At 43.9% G+C, this 21,367-nt stretch overlaps 1 protein-coding gene across 2 annotated transcripts in view; it reads right to left on the reverse strand.

Annotated features, from left to right (window-relative positions):
* The window catches only part of ITGA8 (integrin subunit alpha 8), a 177,718-nt gene extending 158,024 nt beyond the window's left edge, over positions 1-19,694 (reverse strand). For both annotated transcript variants that reach the window (XM_065871272.1, XM_065871271.1), the window contains exons 1-2: positions 19,489-19,694; positions 18,660-18,793 (exon numbers count right to left, since the gene is read on the reverse strand). In XM_065871272.1, coding sequence (XP_065727344.1) covers positions 18,660-18,793; positions 19,489-19,694 — 340 coding nt within the window. The remainder of the gene's footprint in view (positions 1-18,659; positions 18,794-19,488) is intronic.
* Positions 19,695-21,367: the final 1,673 nt, after the last annotated feature.

The following is a 21,367-nucleotide window of genomic DNA, read 5'->3' on the forward strand; positions in this document are numbered from 1 at the left end:
TGTTTTTATATTGGACGTGGCATGGGCATCTTACTTATTTTCAATACGAAAGGCCAGTCGTCTCAACACCACTTACTGAACAATCCATCTTTTTCTTTGTTCTTTGGAGAGTTCATTCCACCTCTGCACTGGTACCTCCTGATGCGACTGGAAGGGCCCAGCATGATCTGGCCCCTACCATCTCCTCCTGCTTTCCCAGCTCATTAAGCTTCAGACAACCACCTTTCTTTCTTTTTTTTTTTTTAAGTCTTTATTGAATTTGTTACAATATTGCTTCTGTTTTATGTTTTGCTTTTTCGGCCCTGAGGCATGTGTGGGATCTTCGCTCCCCAACCACGGATTGAACCCACACCCCATGCTTTGGAAGGTGAAGTCTTAACCGCTGGACGGCCAGGAAAGTCCCTACACCGCCCTTCTTGAACACGCCCAGCCTTTTCTGTCTCTCATTGCATATACTCTTCCCACAGTTTTCTGCATGGCTCCCTCCTTCCTGTCACTCAGGGTTTAGCTCAAATGCTACTTCCTCTGAGACCCCCTTCCCTAAGCAGCTAGTTCACCCTACCCTAAGTCATTCTCTCCCATTACCCTTTAGACTTTTCTTCACAGCACTTACCATTAATTGAGATGATCTTATTTCTTAGTTTGCCTGTTTACTGACTATCCATTCCCTTCCAAATATACATGAATCCCATGAACAGAGACGTTCTCTGCTTCACTGCTGTGTTCCCCACTTCTAGAACAATGCCTGACACATAGTGAGTCCTCTGTAAGAGTTTGTTGAATGAATGACCAAACTCCCATCTATTCATTCAGAAGCTTGTCTAGGACATTGCTCAGTACGATCCTTTAAATTCAAAATGTTCTGTGTATGGGTGTGTGAACGTATAGACACTGAACTGTTTGTGACGGTTCTCTCGAAGGCAGGGAGTGTACATGCTGTAGTGGCTTTTTATACTTTAATTGTATATGTTTCTGTGTTGTTTGAGTTTTTACAGTGAACATTATTACGTCTATGATCTGAAAAAAGAAAACCTAGAGATAAAATCAAGACCTCTGTAGGTCAACCTGAGAAATTTAGATAGGTGGTAGCAATAAAATTGATTTGGCTTGTCCGACATTTCTGGGCTTTGGACCCATCTCTCTTAATTGGTAGCTTTGGTCTCTGGGCAATCAGTGGGTGGCAAACCTACTAACATTCTGCTCCTTTTTCACAGGAATATTCATTTCTGAGCAGGAGTGAGTGAGGGAATGTAGAATATGGTGCACATATGGGCTACAAGCAGATTTTTATAATCTTTTCACTGAGTAGAATGGGAGGAATTACAAGAAGTGAGGGTAGATCACCATGGGTGAGAGAGAAGAGCTGAGATTGACACAGGTACAGCAAACATTTTGGCAGATGGGGTGGTTTCTGAAGAACTATAAGGTCCTCAGCCTTGTCCTGGAAAACAGTAAGTTTCCCTGTAATCTTCAGTCATTACTTCAAGTGCTTCACCCTAGAGATTTTTTTAAAGCTGTCGCGGGAGCTGTCCAGACATTTTTAATCAGGAAGAGGGGAAAGGAAATCTTTATTTATAATCTTTTCCTTCATCAGTGTAAGTGTTTCATTCAAATTGAAACTATGTATCTGAGAACAAGGAATACTCCTATGTAAAATTTAAAATAAAATATCGGTAGCCAGAGAACTCCTTGTCCAAAAGAAACAAATCCAAGAAAAGAATCTGGGTCAATTTTTATGTCCTAGAAAATGAAACTTCCAAATGTATGCCTCCCAATATTCCAAAACCACAATTAAAAACCATGAAAGAATACCTCTGTAGCCTTCATACTCCTGATCATCTTACTGGGAATTTTCAAGTGTTTAAGGAAATATCACGCTAATTCATTTTTTCATATAACGTGCAAAAAACGTGTCACTCTTTTTTCCCCCAGTTATACTGAGATATAACTGACATACAGCACAGTGTAAGTTTACAGGCACAGCATAATGATTTGACTCACATATATTGTGAAATGGTCACCAGAGTGAGTTAATACCTATCATCTCACATAGACACACACACACAAAAAGAAAAAGTGTGTTCCTGATGACGAGGACTCTTAGGATCGAGTCTCTTAACAACTTTCATATATACTGTACATATATATGTGTGTGTGTGTGTTTATGTGTATACATGCATTATTTTGTATACGTTAACTATAGTCATCATGGTGTATATTACATCCCTAGTACTTATCTATCTAATAGCTGGAAGTTTTTACCTTTTGACTCCCTTCTCCCCATCCCCCAGCTCTGGTATAACCATAAGTCTGATCTCTTTTTCTATGAGATGTTTTTTTTTTTTCTTTAGATTCCATACATGAGTGAGATCATGCAGTATTTATCTTCCTCTGTCTGACTTATTTCACTTAGCATAATACTCTCAAGGTCCATTCATGCCAATGGCAGGGGTTCCTCCTTTTTAATGGCTGAGTAATAGTCCATTGTGTGTGCATGTATATATATACACATGTGTATAAGATATCTATATCTTCTTCATTCATTCATCCATTGTGGACAGAAATATGTTATTCTGATTAAGTAAACATTCTATTATAACTGAGATTTATTATTTATATCATATATGTATACTGTATACAAAGGTGTGCATGTACACAAACACACACGGGCATACTCGTTTTCTTGCCGTTACCTAGTAGATCAGATCTAACTATCCCGCCCTCCACCATGTAGGTCCCAGACCCCACACCTGATCTCCAGATATGGCGTTTCCTTCCATTCAGGCAGCTTCCTCTCTGTTCCCTATTGAGTCTTACTCCCAGACTTCGTACATGAAGCTTCTCTTGCAAAATTCCACTCCTCCTTTTTTGTCAACTAATCCAAATCACTTTCTTGAAAGCTGCTTTAAAATGTAGGGCTATGCTTGACAAATAACCATTCACACATGGTTAAGAATCATGGAGGGACTTCCCCGGTGGTGGCGCAGTGGTTAGGAATCCACCAGCCAGTGCGGGGGACACAGGTTCGAGCCCTGGTCTGGGAAGATCCCATGTGCCATGGAGCAAGTAAGCTCGTGTGCCACAACTACTGAGCCCACATGCCACAACTACTGAAGCCCACGCGCCTAGAGCCCCTGCTCCGCAACAAGAGAAGTCACCGCAATGAGAAGCCTGTGCACCGCAACAAAGAGTAGCCCCTGCTCGCCACAACTGGAGGAAGCCCACCTGCATCAACGAAGACCCAATGCAGGCAAAAAAATTAATTATTTTTTAAAAGTTTTTTTTAAAAAAAAGAATCATGGAGAATATATGGGAGAAAATGTAGTAAAGAAATGCAGGTGAAATAAAAAATGAAACGAAGTGAAATAAGATAAAATAAAATGTAAGGCCCCAAACTCTTTCTTTTCAAATTGAAATTCTTTCAGATTATTGTTTTTAAAAATTCAAACAATATAAAGTAAGAAAACTTGTATAAAAAATTGTATAAAGTAGTAAGTGAAAGGCCATTGGAATCGCCCCTCCCTGGACACACTCACTGTTGTTTTATAAACCCATCCAGCCATTCAGAGTTTGAGGCTTCTAGCTCGTTCCTCTAGTTTAAGACATTTCTTTTCTGGAAATCATAAGGCTTTTATTTTAAATTGTATTTTTCATATCACTCTTTAAATGTTTGGTTCCACACATAACTAAATAACTAATAATGTTAAATGAGCTGAAAGTATGCTTTTAGAGTTCTAGTAACAATGTCCATAAATATGGGTTTCGGATAGCACTAGTAAATATTGTATTACAATCTTCCTATTATATATTTTTCCTGATCTAGATGAGAATATCAGTTTTCTGCTACAATTATTTTCACATCTATCTCATCTTCTGGAGAATAAAGACCACGTTTCCAACTTCCTGTTTTTAATAATCAATAGGGCCTAGCTAGTGTTCCTCAGACATTTGTTTCTACATCATATAAAATCATTTAAATGTTTTTCATATGTAATTTGACGGAGGCCATATGTAAGGTTTGCTCTAGAAATATATATATGGACTTTTGTTGGTATGATGCAAGTAATTTCTTGGGTGAGTGTTCTCATTTACGTGATGCGGCTAGAGGAGCAAATATCAAGAAATGAAAGAATCACCTCTCCAGAGGGAAATGAGAAGCCAGCTGGGGCAGGTCAGACACAACACTCTGTGGCTCCTCGTAGGAAACACGCAAGTCTGCAGGGCAGAGCTGGTTACAGGTGGGTGGTAGAGACTGAGATCTCAACTTTGACCGCACCTGCTACAACCCACTCCATCTCACATACACTGGCTGGAATGGTTTTCCTTCCCATCTCACCCACCTCGAGAGAGACACGTGTGTGCGTGTCTCATTCACCCTTCACCTCTGACCTTTAATGATGCCTCCTCCGAGACGCTTTCCCAGCCACACAAGAAGTTCCCCCTTCAGTCAAGAACAAGAGCCCTCTTTTGCACACCTAAACCCTTTTTCACTTTCTCCTGTTACAGCGCTTATCCCTCTGTTAGGGCTGCCAGGCACTCGTCTTCTCTTCCACTGGACTTGAACATTTCAAGCCCAGCGAGTACGTCTGTCTTGCTTGCTATTTATACCTAGTAGAATGGCAGCCCCGTGAACCAAGCCAGAAGCTTGGAATGCATCCTTGACAACCACCAACCCTGCACCGCACCTCCTATCGCCACTCAGTTACCAATTCCTGCTGGTGCCTCCTTCTAGATCTCTCTCAAGTCCATCTGTTTCTCTCCATTCCTATACCACTTCCTTGGGGTGACTCCCATTTCTTTAGCCTCAGTGGCTGCAGGGGTCCCCTACCTGGTTTCCCTTCCTCCAGGCTTGTCACCTTCAAATGCATTCTCCGTCCTGACACTAGAGTTCTTTCTAAAATGCCAAAATTCTTAAAACCAGCCACATCCCACCCTTATCTTGCCAGCATCGTCATTTCATGCCATTCCCAACCATAGTGATTTTCTTTCAGCTCCTTGAATTTTTCACACTTTCTCTCATCTCTAGATTTTCTCATACTTGGAATAATTACCTGGGATCAAATATCTTGGCCATTGACATAGCTGGGGAAATGAGAACTCTTAACTTATATGTCACCTTCCAATTGTGAGGAGAATAGCATGCTTCTCTGTTCGGGTCCCCAAAATGTATTTGCTTCAGGAAGTTATGAAAATCTCTCAGCATGGGAATCTCAGGAAGCAGACTGAATGACATAAATCTCTTCACTATGACCTCAAAGCAATACTTTTAAATACAGGATATGATTGGGTTTCAGGATGAAGGCTATATAAACTTGCCTCCCCAGAGCACTTGAAAAGCTCCTGTTGTATGCTTGTATTTTCCTCAGGACCTCATCCCTGTTGCCAGAAGCTGTGGTAAAAAGGGAACCAACCATCATCTAACAAAATGGTTCATTTTGTGGTTTTAAAACAAAATCACCATTCCCGACATTACACAAAACAGGAACTTCAGCATTCAAACCTTCTGTTTCTGCAATGTATACTTATGGAAGATTAATACCCAAGATGGAATTATCGTCTGGGAAATCTTAAACTCTACCCCAAACAAGTAGGACCATACTATAGGTTGAGCAGAGGCAAAATGTATTCCTTCCCCAAATAAATTCAGATTTTAAATAGGATTTACCGGGCAGTCCCTGTGCACTTTGTTGCTTAATGCATTCTGCCATTTCACTGTTACTATTTACATTTTCTCCTTATCTCAACCTTCTCCGTCTACTTCCTCACTCTCAGCTGATAATCTTGCTTTTTATGTCACTGAGAAAATAGAAGAAATGAAAGAAGATTGTTTTCTTCCTTCTATTGCCAAACCCACAAACCCACTCTCACTCTGCTTTCTCTGCTCTCTAAGGATGGACCGTCTTTGTGCTCCTCCAAGGCCAATCCCTCCATCTGTGTAAAGTCCCACCCAGCCCTTTTCATCTACTCGGGAATCTGTTTCTGCACATCCTTCTCCTCCTTTAATCAACATCATCATTTCCCTATCGACTGGACAATTCCTATTAGATTACAAACACGCTATCATGTCTTCTCGATGATTACATTTCTGTGGTCCCATTTAGGGTGGAACTCCTTGGGAAAAAATGGCTCTACAGACTTGCTGTCTCCCGTTGGTCTTCTCCCATTCTCTCCTGACACTCATGCCCCTGCAACTACTTTTATCAGCTGTCAGTCACGTTCTGTGACCAAATCAGATGTTCAGGGTTCACTCCAATGCACACGAATTGCTTCACTGGCTTCTTGACCTCTTCGGTCTAACCGGCCACTCCTTCTTATCATTGTTTATACATCCTCCTCAATTCTCTAATTTTTCTTTAAATGTCAGGGACTCCAGGGCTCTGTCTCAACCTTGACCTTTCCCCTCCCCTCCCCTCCTCTCTTCTCTTTGCTTCACTTCGCTTCTCCTCACTTCTTGTCTTCATTCACACCATCTCCCTAAGTCATGGCCTTAAATATCATCTACATACTTACAACTTCCACATTTAAATCTCCAAACCTCTTGCCTGAGCCCTGGGTTTATTTATCTAACTGCTCGCTTGACATCACTTGGATGTCTAATAAGCATCTCCAGTTTCTCGTGTCTGGACTCAACTGGATATTTTCTCTAAGATTTGCTCCTTCCCCGCTGTTACCTGTCTCAGTCCCATTCCTCCAGTTACTCAGATCAGATTTTTCTCCTTCTTCTGTACCCTTCATCTGATCCATAAAGAAAATTCTACCAACTGCACTTTCAAATAAATCCCAAATCCAACCATTTCTCAACCCTAAGTGCTATCATTCAACCCAGACTGTACTTTTCTACCACCAGACAATGGGTCTGTCTCTTACCCCATCCCCTTGCTTCTGCTCTTGGTTGCCTACACGCTATTAAACCGATCCTTTTAAAGACATAATTCAAATTCTGTTACTTGTCTACTCAAAACCACCATTGGCTGCCCATCACTCTTAGAATAAAATCCAAAGTCCTATCTCTGGCTTTTAAGGTGCTATATAATCTTGCCTAGACCTGGTTCTTGGGCCTCATTTTCTATCATTCTTTTCTTGACTTACTTCTCTTTAACCCAGTGGCCTTTCTCCATTTCCCAAGAACACTATCCTCTCCGGACTTAACATTGACTCTCCTGCAACGTAGAACATTCCCCCTGCCCCATACCACATGGTTCCTTCCCTCACTTGATTTAGGCCCGTGCTCAAACATCACCTCCTCAGTGAAGCTTTCTCTGACCACCTCCGGTAAGCAAAATAATAGCCCCCAAGATGTCTCCATCTTAATACCCCAAACCCGACTATGTTAGGTTACATGACAAAGGAGAATTAAGGCTGCAGATGGAATTAAGGTTGCTAATCAGTTGACCTTAAGATAGGGAGATTACCCTGGATTATCTGGAGGGCCCAAAGTAATAACACAGATCCTTTCATGTGAAACAAGGAGGCAGAAAAGGAGAGCAAGAAACACGGCAGTGTGAGAGGGACTCAGCCGAACATTGCTGGCTTTCAAAATGGAGGAGGACCATGAATCAAGGAGTGTGGGCAACTTCCAGAAGCTGGAGAAAGCAAGAAAACAGATTCTTCCCCAGAGCTTCCAGAAGGAGCGCAGCTCTGCCAGCACCTTGATTTTAGTCCAGTGAGACCTATTTTAGACTTGGCCTCCAGAACTCTATGATAATCAATTTGTGTTGTTCAAAGCCACGAAGTACGTGGTAATTTGTTACAGCAGCAACCGGAAAATAATGCCCCAGCCAATCTAAAAAAGAAAGTGCACGTGTGCATACACGTGTGTGTGTGTACACACACACACACACACACACACACACACACACACACACCACTCTCTGTCCCCTTAGCCTTACCTTACTTTTTCTCAACTTGCCACTGGCTGTTCACTATAAAACCCACAAGGGTAAGTTCATGGCCATAATTCCAGGGTCAAGGATAGCACCTGCTTGAAGAAAGTTACTAATGCTCCTCTTGTCCCTGAAATTTGATTTTACTGTTTGCTAACTCTAAGCTTTATTTTCAAGTCCACTGTTCCTTAAGAGAAAATAGTTGACCCTTGAACAATACTGGGGATTGGTTCCAGGACTCACCAAGGATACCCAAAGTGTCAGACGCTCAAGTTCTACAGTCTGCCCTCTGTAACCACAGCTCTGCATCTGCAGACTCAACCATCCAAGAATCCTTTAATAATGTAATATTTATTGAAATAAAATCCTCCGATAAATGGATTGGCACAGTTCAAATCCCTGTTATTCAGGGTCAACTGCATTTTGTAAGTAAAAATGAGTTAAAGTTAACCAAAGGATGCTTTGAAGGGAAAAGACATTATGATTTAATAATATGTCACCCAAGGAGTCTGACTTACATGAAGGATACTCAGTCCTCCCAGACAATATCTGTGCCAAAGAATGGAGACCAGGTGGAACAAGTTGAGAACTGATTGTCAGTATGAGTTTCACCCATATCTTCACATCTGTTGATAGAAACACCTTCGTTTCCTTGCCATCTGTCTGCTTCTTACCATAAATGTGGGGATTGGGACCATAGCCCCAAAGAACTATGTTATTTCAGGTCCCCCCTAAAAAGGTCCTGAAAAATATGTCCATTAGAAATAGAAGAAAAACCTGTTCTCATTGCATTTGCAAAGACCACCTCTTCTATTGCATTTCCTTTCTAGTATTCTTTTTTTTTTTTTTTTTTTTTTTTTTTTTGCGGTACGCGGGCCTCTCACTGTTGTGGAGCACAGGCTCCGGACGCGCAGGCTCAGCGGCCAACGCTCACGGGCGCAGCCGCTCCGCAGCATGTGGGATCCTCCCAGACCGGGGCACGAACTCGTGTCCCCTGCATCGGCAGGCGGACTCTCAACCACTGCGCCACCAGGGAAGCCCTCTAGTATTCTTTTAAAGGTTGTGCATAAACAGTTTTGATAGGTGTGTGTAAATACACCAGTCTACCACCAAGTGTTAGATATTCAAATAAGTGGGCCTGGCCAACCTCCTAGGCGTGCTTTGGTCTACCAAATGTGAGGAGAAGTAGTAAATGTCAATTCCTGGCGGAAGTTTTAATAGACGATGTGCAATTTGCCACATGCCTTCCCAGTTAGAGTGATCTTGAAAGCGTGTGTCAATAAGGAATCTCCATCAGCATGGGTCTTTGGGTCACTTGAATAAGCAGAGGCTCCTCTCCAGTTCATATTAACCAGATAGTGTGAAAAAGCAATAAACTTTGTTGGTTTAAGCCAGAAATTTTGGGTTATTTGATACTACAGTAATCCCTGGGCATTCTTTGGCTTAAGAAATGTGAGGAGAAATGACTGTCAAAAAATATTCTATCCTGTGGGTCCAACGGGTTTCTTTTGTTCATGAATTCTCAGTGCCTTTTCAAGGAGACTATATATTGTAAGTCTCAAAGAAGATGTGATGGTTAATTTTGTGTGTTAACCTGACTGGATCATGAGATGCCTGGATATCTGACTAAACATTATTTCTGGATATGTCTATGAGGGCGTTTCTGGATGAAATCAGCCTTTAATTTGGTGGACTCAGTAAGGCAGTTTGCCTCCACAAACAGCTCTCTTATTCTAAAAGGCTCTAGAAACTGTCATGTCAGACCACCAAGCCTATGTTTCTATTGATGTGGGAGCAGTCTAGAATGAAAACAGGTGATACACTGCACCTTCTTATTTTTACACATATAACTGTCATTGAAAACACCCTTGGTCTTCAGTATTTTGAAGCATAAACACCTATGCGTAAATAAGTACATTTCTAAACTACTCTACCACCTACACTCAAGACAAAAGAGGAAGCAACTAAGATTGCTTTCAGCCAATACAGAACCTGAATTGTGGTTTTCCATTGTTAATCTCCATAACACTTCCGTGAACTCAATAATTTCATTTAGAAATTTTTGCATGTTTCATTTTATCATTATTTTTCCTGATCATAAATGAATACCTGTTCATGGTTTTTACAAATAAGTAATAAATGCACTAGAAAAAGAAGAAAAAAAAACAGTTTTAATTACATTTCCTGATAGCCTCTCATTGCACATCTCCTCTCGTACTCTTCTACAAGTTGTAGAAACAATTTTGAATTTTATGTTTTTCACTTAGTTTTTTTTAAATACATTTATTTATTGTTAGCTGCATTGGGTCTTTGTTGCGCGTGGGCTTTCTCTAGTTGCAGCGAGTGGGGGCTACTCTTTGTTGCAGTGCACGGGCTTCTCATTGCGGTGGCTTCTCTTGTTGCAGAGCACAGGCTCAAGGCGCATGGGCTTCAGTAGTTGTGGCACATGGGCTCAGTAGTTGTGGCTCTCGGGCTCTAGAGCACAGACTCGGTAGTTGTGGCGCACGGGCTTAGTTGCTCTGCGGCATGTGGGATCTTCCCAGACCAGGGATTGAACCCGTGTCCCCTGCATTGGCAGGTGGATTCTTAACCACTGTGCCACCAGGGAAGTCCTCACTTAATATTAAAACAAAAGCATTTCCCCATTTTAATCCTGATTCTTGGTAGGCTTCATTTTTTTATGGTTCTATAATACCCAATTGTGTGATTTATACCATCATTTACATGAGACACATCCATAGGTAGGATGTTTGAAAATGTTATTTTTTAGTGTTATGCCCCCTTTCTTCTAAAAAAGGATCTGCAGCAACTTTAGAATTAATTTTTGAAACATATCTTCTACTGGGAATTGTAGGAAGAGAGAAGCCAGAAAAATACCAGAAAATTGTTCCTGGAAAATAAGATGTTCTGGGTGGTTAAGAGAGAGGCACCAGGACATGGGCTCAGGGTAAGTGGGTACACGGGTGTACGTAATAGATGCTGAGAGGTAAGCTGTGCCATGACGTATTATGGAAACCATATGGTAAGAGGTGGGGGTGGCTTATGCCAGAGGCACGTGGGCAAATCGTGGGGAGTGACAACAGACCGATCTGAAATGGAGCCGTAACCTGGTTGGGGGGAGTTGGCCCTGACCCAGTACACCTGGGGTAAGATGCTGTGTGTAACCTGGGCTGTGTAGGGTCCTTGCATAAACCTATTCCTGTAGCAATGGTGTGTGCCCTTCTCTCTCATCTCTACATGTCCTGTAAATCAGAGCAGAATGATACAGAGGCTTTTGCAATATCATACACAAATCTGTGGCCACATGTCAAATATCAGAGCTTAAGAATAAAATTGACCTAATGTTAATAAGTTAATGCTCTGCAGTGCAGTTATACTACTTTTGATTACTACAATAATGTGTTTGAAATAAGACCTCCTTAGTTTAAAGATGATCAATGAGAGGTCCCATGCCCCTGAATTTCAGCAAGGATATGAGAATTGGTAAGTATGATGCTTCGTTGCAAAGATTTATTCCGATTCAACATGTTTCCATTCAGTTTTCTTTTTTCTTTTTTTTTTTTTTTTGTGGTACGCGGGCCTCTCACTGTTGTGGCCTCTCCCGTTGCGGAGCACAGGCTCCGGACGCGCAGGCTCAGCGGCCATGGCTCACGGGCCCAGCCGCTCCGCGGCACGTTGGATCTTCCCGGACCGGGGCACGAACCCGTGTCCCCCGCATCGGCAGGCGGACTCTCAACCACTGCGCCACCAGGGAAGCCCATCCATTCACAGTTTTCTTGCCAAACACGTTCGGAATACAGTGTTCTTTATTTAAACAATGTACAGAAGGTCTGATGACCTGACACATTGTTTGCCCCTATTTGGGGGCACTAAGGTGACTTACTTAGCTTTTCAGGGATGTGTCCTTATACTTCCAGCTATTATTACATCAGACCTTCCTGTCGTCTAGAGTTTAAGCCCACATGCTCATAGCAATGGCTCTGCTCCATAATGTTTTTTCTTTCTTTTTTGGTTTTATTTACACGCAGTACAATTCACTCTTGGTGATGTACAGTTCAATGAATTTTGATAAACACATACCATCATGGATCCATCATCACAATCGAGATGCAGGAAGTTCCGTCAGCTCCCCAAATTCCCTTGGTCTTCCCCTTTGGAGACAACCCCTCTTTCCTACTCCTAATGCCTGGCAACCATTTCTATAAAGACTTATTTTTATAATCTATGCTTTACTTCTACTAAAACAATGAAAAGGGTAAATGATCACTTTGGCCAGTGTCTGTGGATCTAGAAGTATTTCTCCACTTGCAGACCTTTGGGTCTAAATCTCAGAGATCCAGGAGCTGGCCTTTCTGCAGGGCTGGGGACGAGCCCCATTCCCTCCCAGCTGGTCTGAGAGCTGCCTGGCTGAGGTCCATAACAGAGCAACACCGGTGTTATTGGGTAGAATGTTTGAAGTATAAATTTCTTATTCGTGCATCCCGATTTGCTTATCTACCTTAAATCCCCATAAACGTAACCCAGAATCAAAACTACTTTTAATCTACTTTAGCGTTTCATTATCCACGTACACCTTGCTTGATGCGCTAAAATGTTATGTGAAAATGTATTTGAACTGAATTCTGAAAATTAACTATTTTTAAAGTGAGCGCTTTTAAGAAGATCAATAATTAGCCTTTTATCTCTCTCTTCCTCAAAAACCCATGTTTGTGTATCTGGATGGTGTCCGTCAGGGAACTGCTTAGCTGAGCTTGTTAGAAATGTCAGCCATTCTCTTCATCAACACAACTCACAGATACAGGACTCTGTACACAACAGGTCAAGTTTGAACTCGTACATCACACCTGGCCGGCTTCAATGCGCCAGTGCGTTTTTCTTGCCTTCAGGACAATTTCAAGACAATTTCCTACATTCCTCCCCGGAATGCTGCAGCTGCTGCACGGATCCTTCCTGCCGAGAGCCTGGAAGCCTGTTGCATCACACACACGTCCAGCTTCTTGAAAGAATTTTGCAGATTGAGCAACAAACGCCTAACGCTCATTCTACCCAACTAGCCGTAGAGCAGATCTGTTTCCCATTTCTAGTTGGACTTTCAAGGACTTCCGTTTTCTAATTGCTTCCTCCGGTGCTGCGAGCTGTGGGGACGGCTCCCCCTTCACTTCTCATGCCAGGACTTCGATGGCCGTTGTGTTTTGTCACATGAAAGTTAGAGCCAACTGCGAGAAGCTGAGGGATGTTGGTTGCATCTGTTGGGCCAGCCTGTCAGTCATGGGAGCCATCGTGAACTGCTTCTAGAATAAGTAAGCCTTCCAGCTTAAGCACCCCTGATGACTCAGCGGGATCAGTAATTAGCAGAGTAAGCTTTCTGCCCCAATCTGTGTGTGTGTGTGTGTATACATTTTTTTTTCTTCATGTGTGTGTGAGAAGCAAAACTTACCCTAACTCTGGCAATATTAATTCTTAAAAGGAGCAGGTTATCTTTGGGCTGCCTTCCGCCTTTTTTTTTTCCACTTTCAATTGAACTTACTGGAGTCCAGATATCTGCTCTCTCTGAGTTCTATCACCTTGGTGTTATCTCCTCTGTCATTTACTGGGATAGCTCTGCCCTGCATTTGCCTTTGCTTTGTTCCTGAACAAAAACTGGTTTCTTTCTGAGGAAGTTAGAAAAGCAAGACTTATGTGACCAATATGTTTCCCAACCCTCACACGAGAAAAAGGGCACACCCAATGCTATCGAAACACAGCCCTGTACAAGTCACAGCGCCAGATGCTTTAAGCTGCTTCTTATTGTGGGCTCACTCGACATGAAATGAAAAATAAAACAGACTCCTGCCCGCCCCTCCACCCCCAACAAAGGCTTCCCGGCTCCAAGCTAAAACACAGTTCTGAAAAAAATCTTACCATTCTAGAGCTTTGAAATACCCTAACCAAATTGTCTTCCATTTTAAGTTTTACTTTTTTCTTTCTTTCTTTTCTTTCTTTTTTGAACACAAAGATGCTAAATTAAGGCCAGGCAAATTCTGGTTGTCTTTCTCAGATGATTTCCAAATCTCAATGGTACCTCCCACCTCTTCCTGTTCACTCTGTAAGTGGGTCTCTAACTGGGAGGGTTCCCAACTTTGCCTTCTTATCATTCCAAAGATGGATTGTCCGTTTCATTGTCTCATTCACCCTTCTTCTAGCTGGAGAGCTGTAACCTAGGAGTTTTTATGTAATCCACACGTGGGTTTGGAAAATGGAGGAAGAAGAAAAACAATGAACCTTGGAGTAGATTCAGAAAGGAGAGGCATGAATTTCGCAGATGTGATGTTTTACGTTTAAGGCGTGGGGCACAGTTTAGAGGCAAAAGTGGAAGAAATCAGTTTGGTGATGGGGGTATTTTATTTTAGTGAAGTAAGAAGGAAAGCCAGGAGGGAGCTGAGAGAAGGACATTTTTGGAGCCACTTGATTTTGTGCAGAGCAGGAAAATTATCTACCCTTTTCCCTCCCCACCACCATATGCTTCCTGAAAGTTTTCTTTTTTCATACTTGAAAGGACCACAGATTTTAATAGTCTTCATACATTTGAAGTGCTAGGCAATTCCCAGCTTCCTCTATTTTTGCATTTATGGTAAGTAATTTTTAAAATCCAGGTTATAGGATAAAGTAAAAATAAAATAAATGACTACTATTTAATGAAAAATATTTCAAACGCAAAGGCAGAAAGAAAAAAAAAAAGGCAGTTGACCTTAAATAAACTAAGGTTCAAGATCACAACCAGATTCAGGGTCTAAGTTATAGGCCAGTCTCCCCCAGTGTCTAGGCTGAGAGAGTTTAGTAAGTTACCACAGCGAGCATTAATTTATAGACACCCCCAGGGCCTGAACAAGTTGAAACAACATCATTAAGAGGTCAAATTTACTTAGAATGTCTCGAATTCAGATGAATTCAGATGTAATAGTAAAAGCAGACAGGGTGGAAGACAGAGACAGTCATGGCTCTCTGTACAAAGGTATATTTGTAATGTGATCTATATTGATGCCCACGTATCACACTCTATTATGGGCATCTCAGTTTGCGGGTGTCCAGCACTCAGAGCCCCTACTTTGTCAAGCAGAGAAATTTTCTTCCTCTTTGGGGGAAACCTGCACGTTGCTGCCCATGGGCAGAGGGTAGGACAAGAGGCAGCTGAGGGGGCACATACAACCCATCATTCCCACCAAGACAAAGGCTGTCTCTACGACCTCTGGTTTCCACAACCTTCTGCCCAAACTGCTTTCCCCTTTCAGATCTTCTCTGGAGGATCATTTTAACTGGAACCTGTGAAGGTAACTTTGGGGTGGGGGAGTGGAGGAGGGGGAGGGAAGGTGAGCGGTGCCTCAGCTCCATAGGATCCAACCTTGAACTTGCAGTCTGTTAGGACCAGCCCTGCATCTACTGTTTACCATTGTGTGGTCTTGGATGTATCTTTTTTTTTTTTTTATTTTATTTATTTTTGGCTGTGTTGGGTCTTCGTTTCCGTGCGAGGGCTTTCATCGCGGTGCGCGGGCCTCTCACTGTTGCGGCCCCTCTTGCTGCGGAGCACAGGCTCCAGATGCACAGGCTCAGTAGTTGTGGCTCACGGGCCTAGTTGCTCCGTGGCATGTGGGATGTTCCCAGACCAGGGCTCGAACCCGTGTCCCCTGCATTAGCAAGCAGATTCTCAACCACTGCGCCACCAGGGAAGCCCTTGGATGTATCTTTTAAACACCTTTGATGTCTGTTGCCTTACTCATAAAATGGGTTTTACATGGTCATTTTGTTGTATGGATTAGAAATAATGTGTATAAGTGACTGGTACATAGTAGGTGATGAATAAATGCAACACATCTGGTAGTATTGACTGCAACACCCAGAGTCAGAATGCCTCTGTTTCTGCCTTTCATCTTTGGTTCCAAGATCATACTCTGCTCACGGAACCGACACTTGAACTGGAAATAGCTCTACAGGCTCCTGCTGTCCCTCCCTTCCTTTCACAGCTTTGCAGCAAACGGCATTCACTGGCAATTCCACCGTCTTGTGGCTCACGGATAAGGTCTTTGGTAGAAATGATGTGTATGTAGTGTGCTGGCCCCCCCTCTGATTCCTATTCCCCCACCCATTCTCAGGCCATTCCCAGTAGCAGCCAAGGTTCCTGGGCCCACAGTACCCCCTGATGGCTAAATGGGGAACTTTCTTTTCTCAGTCATTCTTCTCTCTCTCAAACTTGCCCAGGCTTTCACTGTTCACTGCTTTGTTCATTCCGTTATAGACCATTCATTTCTTACAAATGTTGTGTGGCCTCCTATGCCTTGCTTTTTTTTTTTTTTTTCATTTCTTGCTCAATTATTTCAGAAACATCTATCTCCCTCCCTGGTTCCCTCACTTTGTTCCACTTAATGAACCCTCAAGTTACGGCGATTATGGTTGCAAGTATAAAATAGTAGGATGAATGCATCTCTCAAGAGAAAAACCCCAGGGAATTCCCTGGTGGTCCAGGGGTTAGGACTCCATGCTTCCACTGCAGGGGACATGGGTTCGATCCCTGATCAGGGAACTAAGATCCTGCATGCCATGAGGCAAAAAAAAAAAAAAGAAAAAAAACCCCCATCCATTTAGGAGTAAAATAAGACATAGTTGTAGAACCAGCAGCATTAATCTCAAAAGCCCTTTGCAACATCCAGATGTCTTCCTGAGAACCTGTGCAGAAGGTGCCATCTACCCCCCTCTTTCTCCAAGGAACACTGATATTTTCTCAACACTCATTATTTTCCTATTTAGTTAATCACCAAAATTGTACTAGTTTGTCCCCTACTGTTTCATTGCAAATATGATTCAGCTACAGTAAGGGTTAAGTGCATTCCTATGTGTTATTCTGGAAACCAAAGCACGATCTTTCAGCATTAGTTCTCTGTGGGAAACTGAATTCAAAGCTCCGAACAGTTGCTTTAGAATGAACTTTTGGGAAATGCTGCCTATTGTAATTTAACACTGGAAAGTTTTGGTTGGGAGTGGTCAGTTTTCAATAATTCATATTGATGTCTGTATTCTCTGGTTTTCATTTGTTGAACGGTGACATCTACTGGGATTAGTACTTAGAAAGGTATTCAGGTGTGACTTATCTTATCTGGATAAGATATTGACTCTTCCTTATCAAAGAGAAAATATACTAACCAGATCCTGATTTGATATGTTGATATGTTATGGGACTATTCTAGAAGGTTATTAAATTCATGTCCATGACTATAGATTGACTGTTGGTAAAAATACATCAAATGTCTCAAAATGCAAATGCTAATCTCCCTTAGCTTAAATTCAAATATGCCAACAATTTATGTTTTTATTTATCAAGGCTTACATTTAAAATACTTTTTAAAATACAAATGATTTTGATGTGGATTAGTAAAATACCTTTAACTTTATGCTTAATTGTTCTGATTTAGGAAATTTATTCTCAAGCTAGAGCTCAGTAATTAGAAGCATCTAAAGTCCTGATTCAACAACAAATTGAAAGATTTCTTTCACAAATTAATATCAAGTGGTTTAATTTTTCCAGTTTCTAATAGTTAAACTTTAAAAGTTTATAAAAATTGGTATGAAATAACTGAATTAGTCAATAAAATGGTAAATGAGCTGTTGTGACCATATATAGACACATATGAAAAACATAATTTTAAAGTGTTTTCATAAAATATTTCCTAGTTTGGTCATAATTCAAGCTAATGCTTGCATAGGAGTTTTTTCTTGGAAAGGATTCCCATATACTTAGAATTGAAACTATTTTCTCCTTTAAAATAAAAACTGCAAATCAGTTAAAGTAACAGGTAAATAACACCCATCCAATTTCATCAAAATTCTGTGAAAACTGATGTTCTACGTAAATTCTAAATTCATACTAATGTAACAATAATGAAGAATATATCATAAAATAGCTGTGTGGTGCAAAAGCTATTTTAATTGGCTGTTCATCAAAGAACATTATTTGAGTTGACACATTCACATTTTTCTGAAAAGAAGTATTTGCTTCCTGATAATATATACCTTTTGAATTCATAACGTTTTGGAGGTACAGATTAAAACATTCAGTGTTAACGTTTCTGAAAGCATTAAGTTTAAATTGTTTTCTCAAGACCCAAGGAGAAAACACCAGAGGAAACATAAACAGCCTGAATTGTTTAAAATGTATTTTCCCTTTAATTAAATAAGAAACATCTGTCCAGGGATTTTGGAAATGAATGTAATCCATCCACACTCTGCCTGTACTAGTTTGCATCCAGTGTCCAACATTTTGAAAGAAAACTCTCTCTTTCTGTAAAGAATTAAACAGCAACATGGAGTGATATCTGGGTCTGTAGCAGCTGACTCTTGCCTCCAGAGCTTGGGCACTGTTAATGCTAAGGGTCTGTCTTTTCCCAGATTTGTCCTTGGGAAGTAACCAAATTCTCTCCGGAATCAAGGTTAGGGTATAACATCTGCCTTTCTCCAGACCATCCACTCCCCCTGAAAATGCTTATTTCGGAAGAGTAAGGGAACAGAAGTTACCAGGATGCGCCCAAAAACCCACGCTCAAAATACCGTTCCCCCTCTGGGGTGCACTCAACATTTTCCTCGCCTTCACTCCGGCTTTAAAAAGCTGATTTCTCTAGGGACCTGCGCTGCCCACAACACAGACCCATCAGACAGGCCACGTGAGCACAAAGAAAGTGGACCGTTGACTCCAGGATGGCTGTGGCTCTTTGAAACCAGGACCCACAGTTGAGAATGACAAGTATCACTTACTGGTGTTGTCAAACGGTATCTGCCTGCACTGCACGGACCCCTCGGCGGGCCAAGGACAGTAGTAGACGGCTCCCCCTTCCACGATGTCTGGCTGGCTGGTGTTGGCTTTGGGCGCTCCCACCAAGACACTCGCTCTGCGAAAAGGGTTGGAGAGGAATTACTCTTTGGGAATCGTAAACGTGAGCGCAGGCGACGCAGTCTCTGGAGCAGCCTGCCCACGGAGACTAGGGTCGGGGTCAAGGGCAGAAACGTGTTTAGGATGGAGACCGACTGTCAAACCTGATTTCCTCGCGGAAACCTATGGGCGTCTGAAACCTGGTTTGGAAGAGGGTGCAAATAGTCCTAATTCTTCTCTAGGTGGAGCTATGTATATAGTGAGTTGAGGGAAGAGGGGCGGGCGGGGGTGGGGGGGAATAGCCAAGGACAGAGCCCAGCTGCTTGTAGCAGACAGCACTTGCGCCCAGACCCTTAACGGTTACAGGCTACGTATAAACAGACCATGTTGCGGTCGTGGTTTTCACTGGCTTGAGTCCGCTCGGTCCCGTTTCCCCCTTTGTACGATGCTGAAGTCTTTGTCTCGGGACCTCCCCGGGACCTTCGGATTCTAGGCAAGCGGCATGTCCCTAGCTCAAAGTTCACAAGGCACATCTAGCATGGAAGGCGAGAGAAGAGGCTGGTGGTGGGGAGCCGGACGGGACCCCCAGCGGGCAGCGCGATGGGCTCTCACGATCGCCTGCCATCAGGCTGCGGGAACAGGCGCGGGTCCTCCGGCAGAGGGGCAGGGACCCATCCTGGGGCGGGGTGGGCCCGCGCGCGCGGGGAAACTTACGTGCGAGCGGCAGGTACGTGGAAGTCCACCGCGTAGCCGAAGTAGCTGCCCTCGGGGCCGCCGTACACCGTGAGCTGGTCCACGTCCAAGTTGAACGCCTGCGAGGCGGGCGACCACAGCACCACCAGCGCGGCCGAGAAGCAGCAGAGGGGCGCGAGGGGCGGCGCCCGGTTGCCCCGGGGACCGCGGCGGGCCCGGGCGGACATCGCCCTCCGCCCGGCCGGTGCTCACCGGACGGCGGGAGCCGAAGACCCCGGCTGGGGAACGGCGGGCGTGGCGGCTGGCGGTCCCCGATGCCCGCGGCCCGGGTCGGTGCGCGCGGCGCGTCCGCGGTGACAGCCCCGGGCGATCCTCCGCGCGTCCCCTGCGGTCTGCCGGCCGCCTGGTCCCGCGGCTCGGGGGGCTGGCGGAGGGGATCCGAGCCCTCCTCTGGCAGCGGGAGGGGCCGCGGCGCGGTCGGGGCGCCTCCTAGCGGCGCGTCAGCGCACTGCGGGCCGGAGTCCGCGACTCCCTCGCCGCCCGCGGCTCCGCTGGCGGCCGGCGCCTGTTTCGGCCGCCCGGCTTTTCTACATCTCAAGAACGATCTGAGCCTCACACAGGCCAAGTCAAGCCATTGCTTTTGGAAGCCGATCTCCCCGCTCCCCTGGCCCCCGCCGCATGGGGCGAGGGTTTACTCCAGTGTCTCCCAAATGGAAGACTGTGAAAGCGTACCCCAGCACGAGGGACGAGGCCAGACCAAGCAGGGATCTTTGCATCACCTCTACAGCCTGAAGACCCTTTCAGGGTCGATGTGCGTTTGTACAGTCCTCTCCTTCCCCACCTCTACCCGACCTCCCTGCCGAGGTAACTGATAAACAGAGCAATCCTGGAGATTTTATTTAGGTCTTTCTCAAAGGCACGTGGCACACGTCAAATGACTCGGCCCTATATGTCCTTAACCCTGTGTAATTGTGGTGAAGACTGGCAAAGGTGGGAATGTCGGAATTTCCAGTTTACCCCCAGCAGGGGTCGAGGGTGTAGGTTGGAGTCAGCGGGAGTTCAAACTTCAGTTCCAATCCACCACCGGTGTTACTGATCTCTTTCTGTGTCTTCTGCTTGGGGTAGGGAGTGAGGGATGAGTAGGGGGGAAGGCAGAGGAGAACCGTGATGTAGAAGCCCTTACATAACATGTGGTCTTCCAGGGAAACAGGACTGATGGGGAAAGAGAGATTCTATTAAGCGTTAAACAGGGTGGTGCTGGGGTTATATAGGTATAGAGACGGGAGAGGTGCGTAGGGTCTACAGTATTTTAAGGAGATGTGTTGGTAGATTTCAACAGAAATTTGAATGTGAGGCTTGGCTTTGGACATTGGGGGCGGAGTGATTGAGGGAAGGTATTAAAGACAGAAAGGCTGGGATGAAATGGTTGTGCAAAGGGATCAGAATAAAAGTGTGGGTTGGAGAGCAGTGGGAGGTAGGGATGGACGTCCTGAGAAAGGATCTTCATGAAAAGAACGTTTATTGAGGCAGAGGGAGCCGGTTCTACAGCAAAGGCATGACATGCCCACAGGGATTCCAGAAGTTTAGTAGAGGATGTGTGTGTGTTGGTGGAAGGCGGTTGGTTGTTAGAAGGAAGAGAAAGCAAAGCAGCTGTTGCCCAAATGCCCTGGCTGATGAGGACTTTGACATGATTAACAGATGGAAGGGAAAGGAAGCCCAACGGGTTAACTAGGAAGCCCAACAGGCCCTTTTCTGGCAGGGAAAGGGCCAGAAGACTGATGGCAGAAGGAAAGTGAAGGAGAGCCCAAGGCGAGTCTGCAGGTATCGACCAAGAAGAGGAGAATCACAAACAGAAGCAATGGGCAAGGAGAGCGGACTGGGAGGTAGATGGTGAGTTAGA

The sequence above is a fragment of the Phocoena phocoena genome, chromosome 2, assembly GCF_963924675.1.
Source record: "Phocoena phocoena chromosome 2, mPhoPho1.1, whole genome shotgun sequence".
Taxonomy (NCBI): domain Eukaryota; kingdom Metazoa; phylum Chordata; class Mammalia; order Artiodactyla; family Phocoenidae; genus Phocoena; species Phocoena phocoena.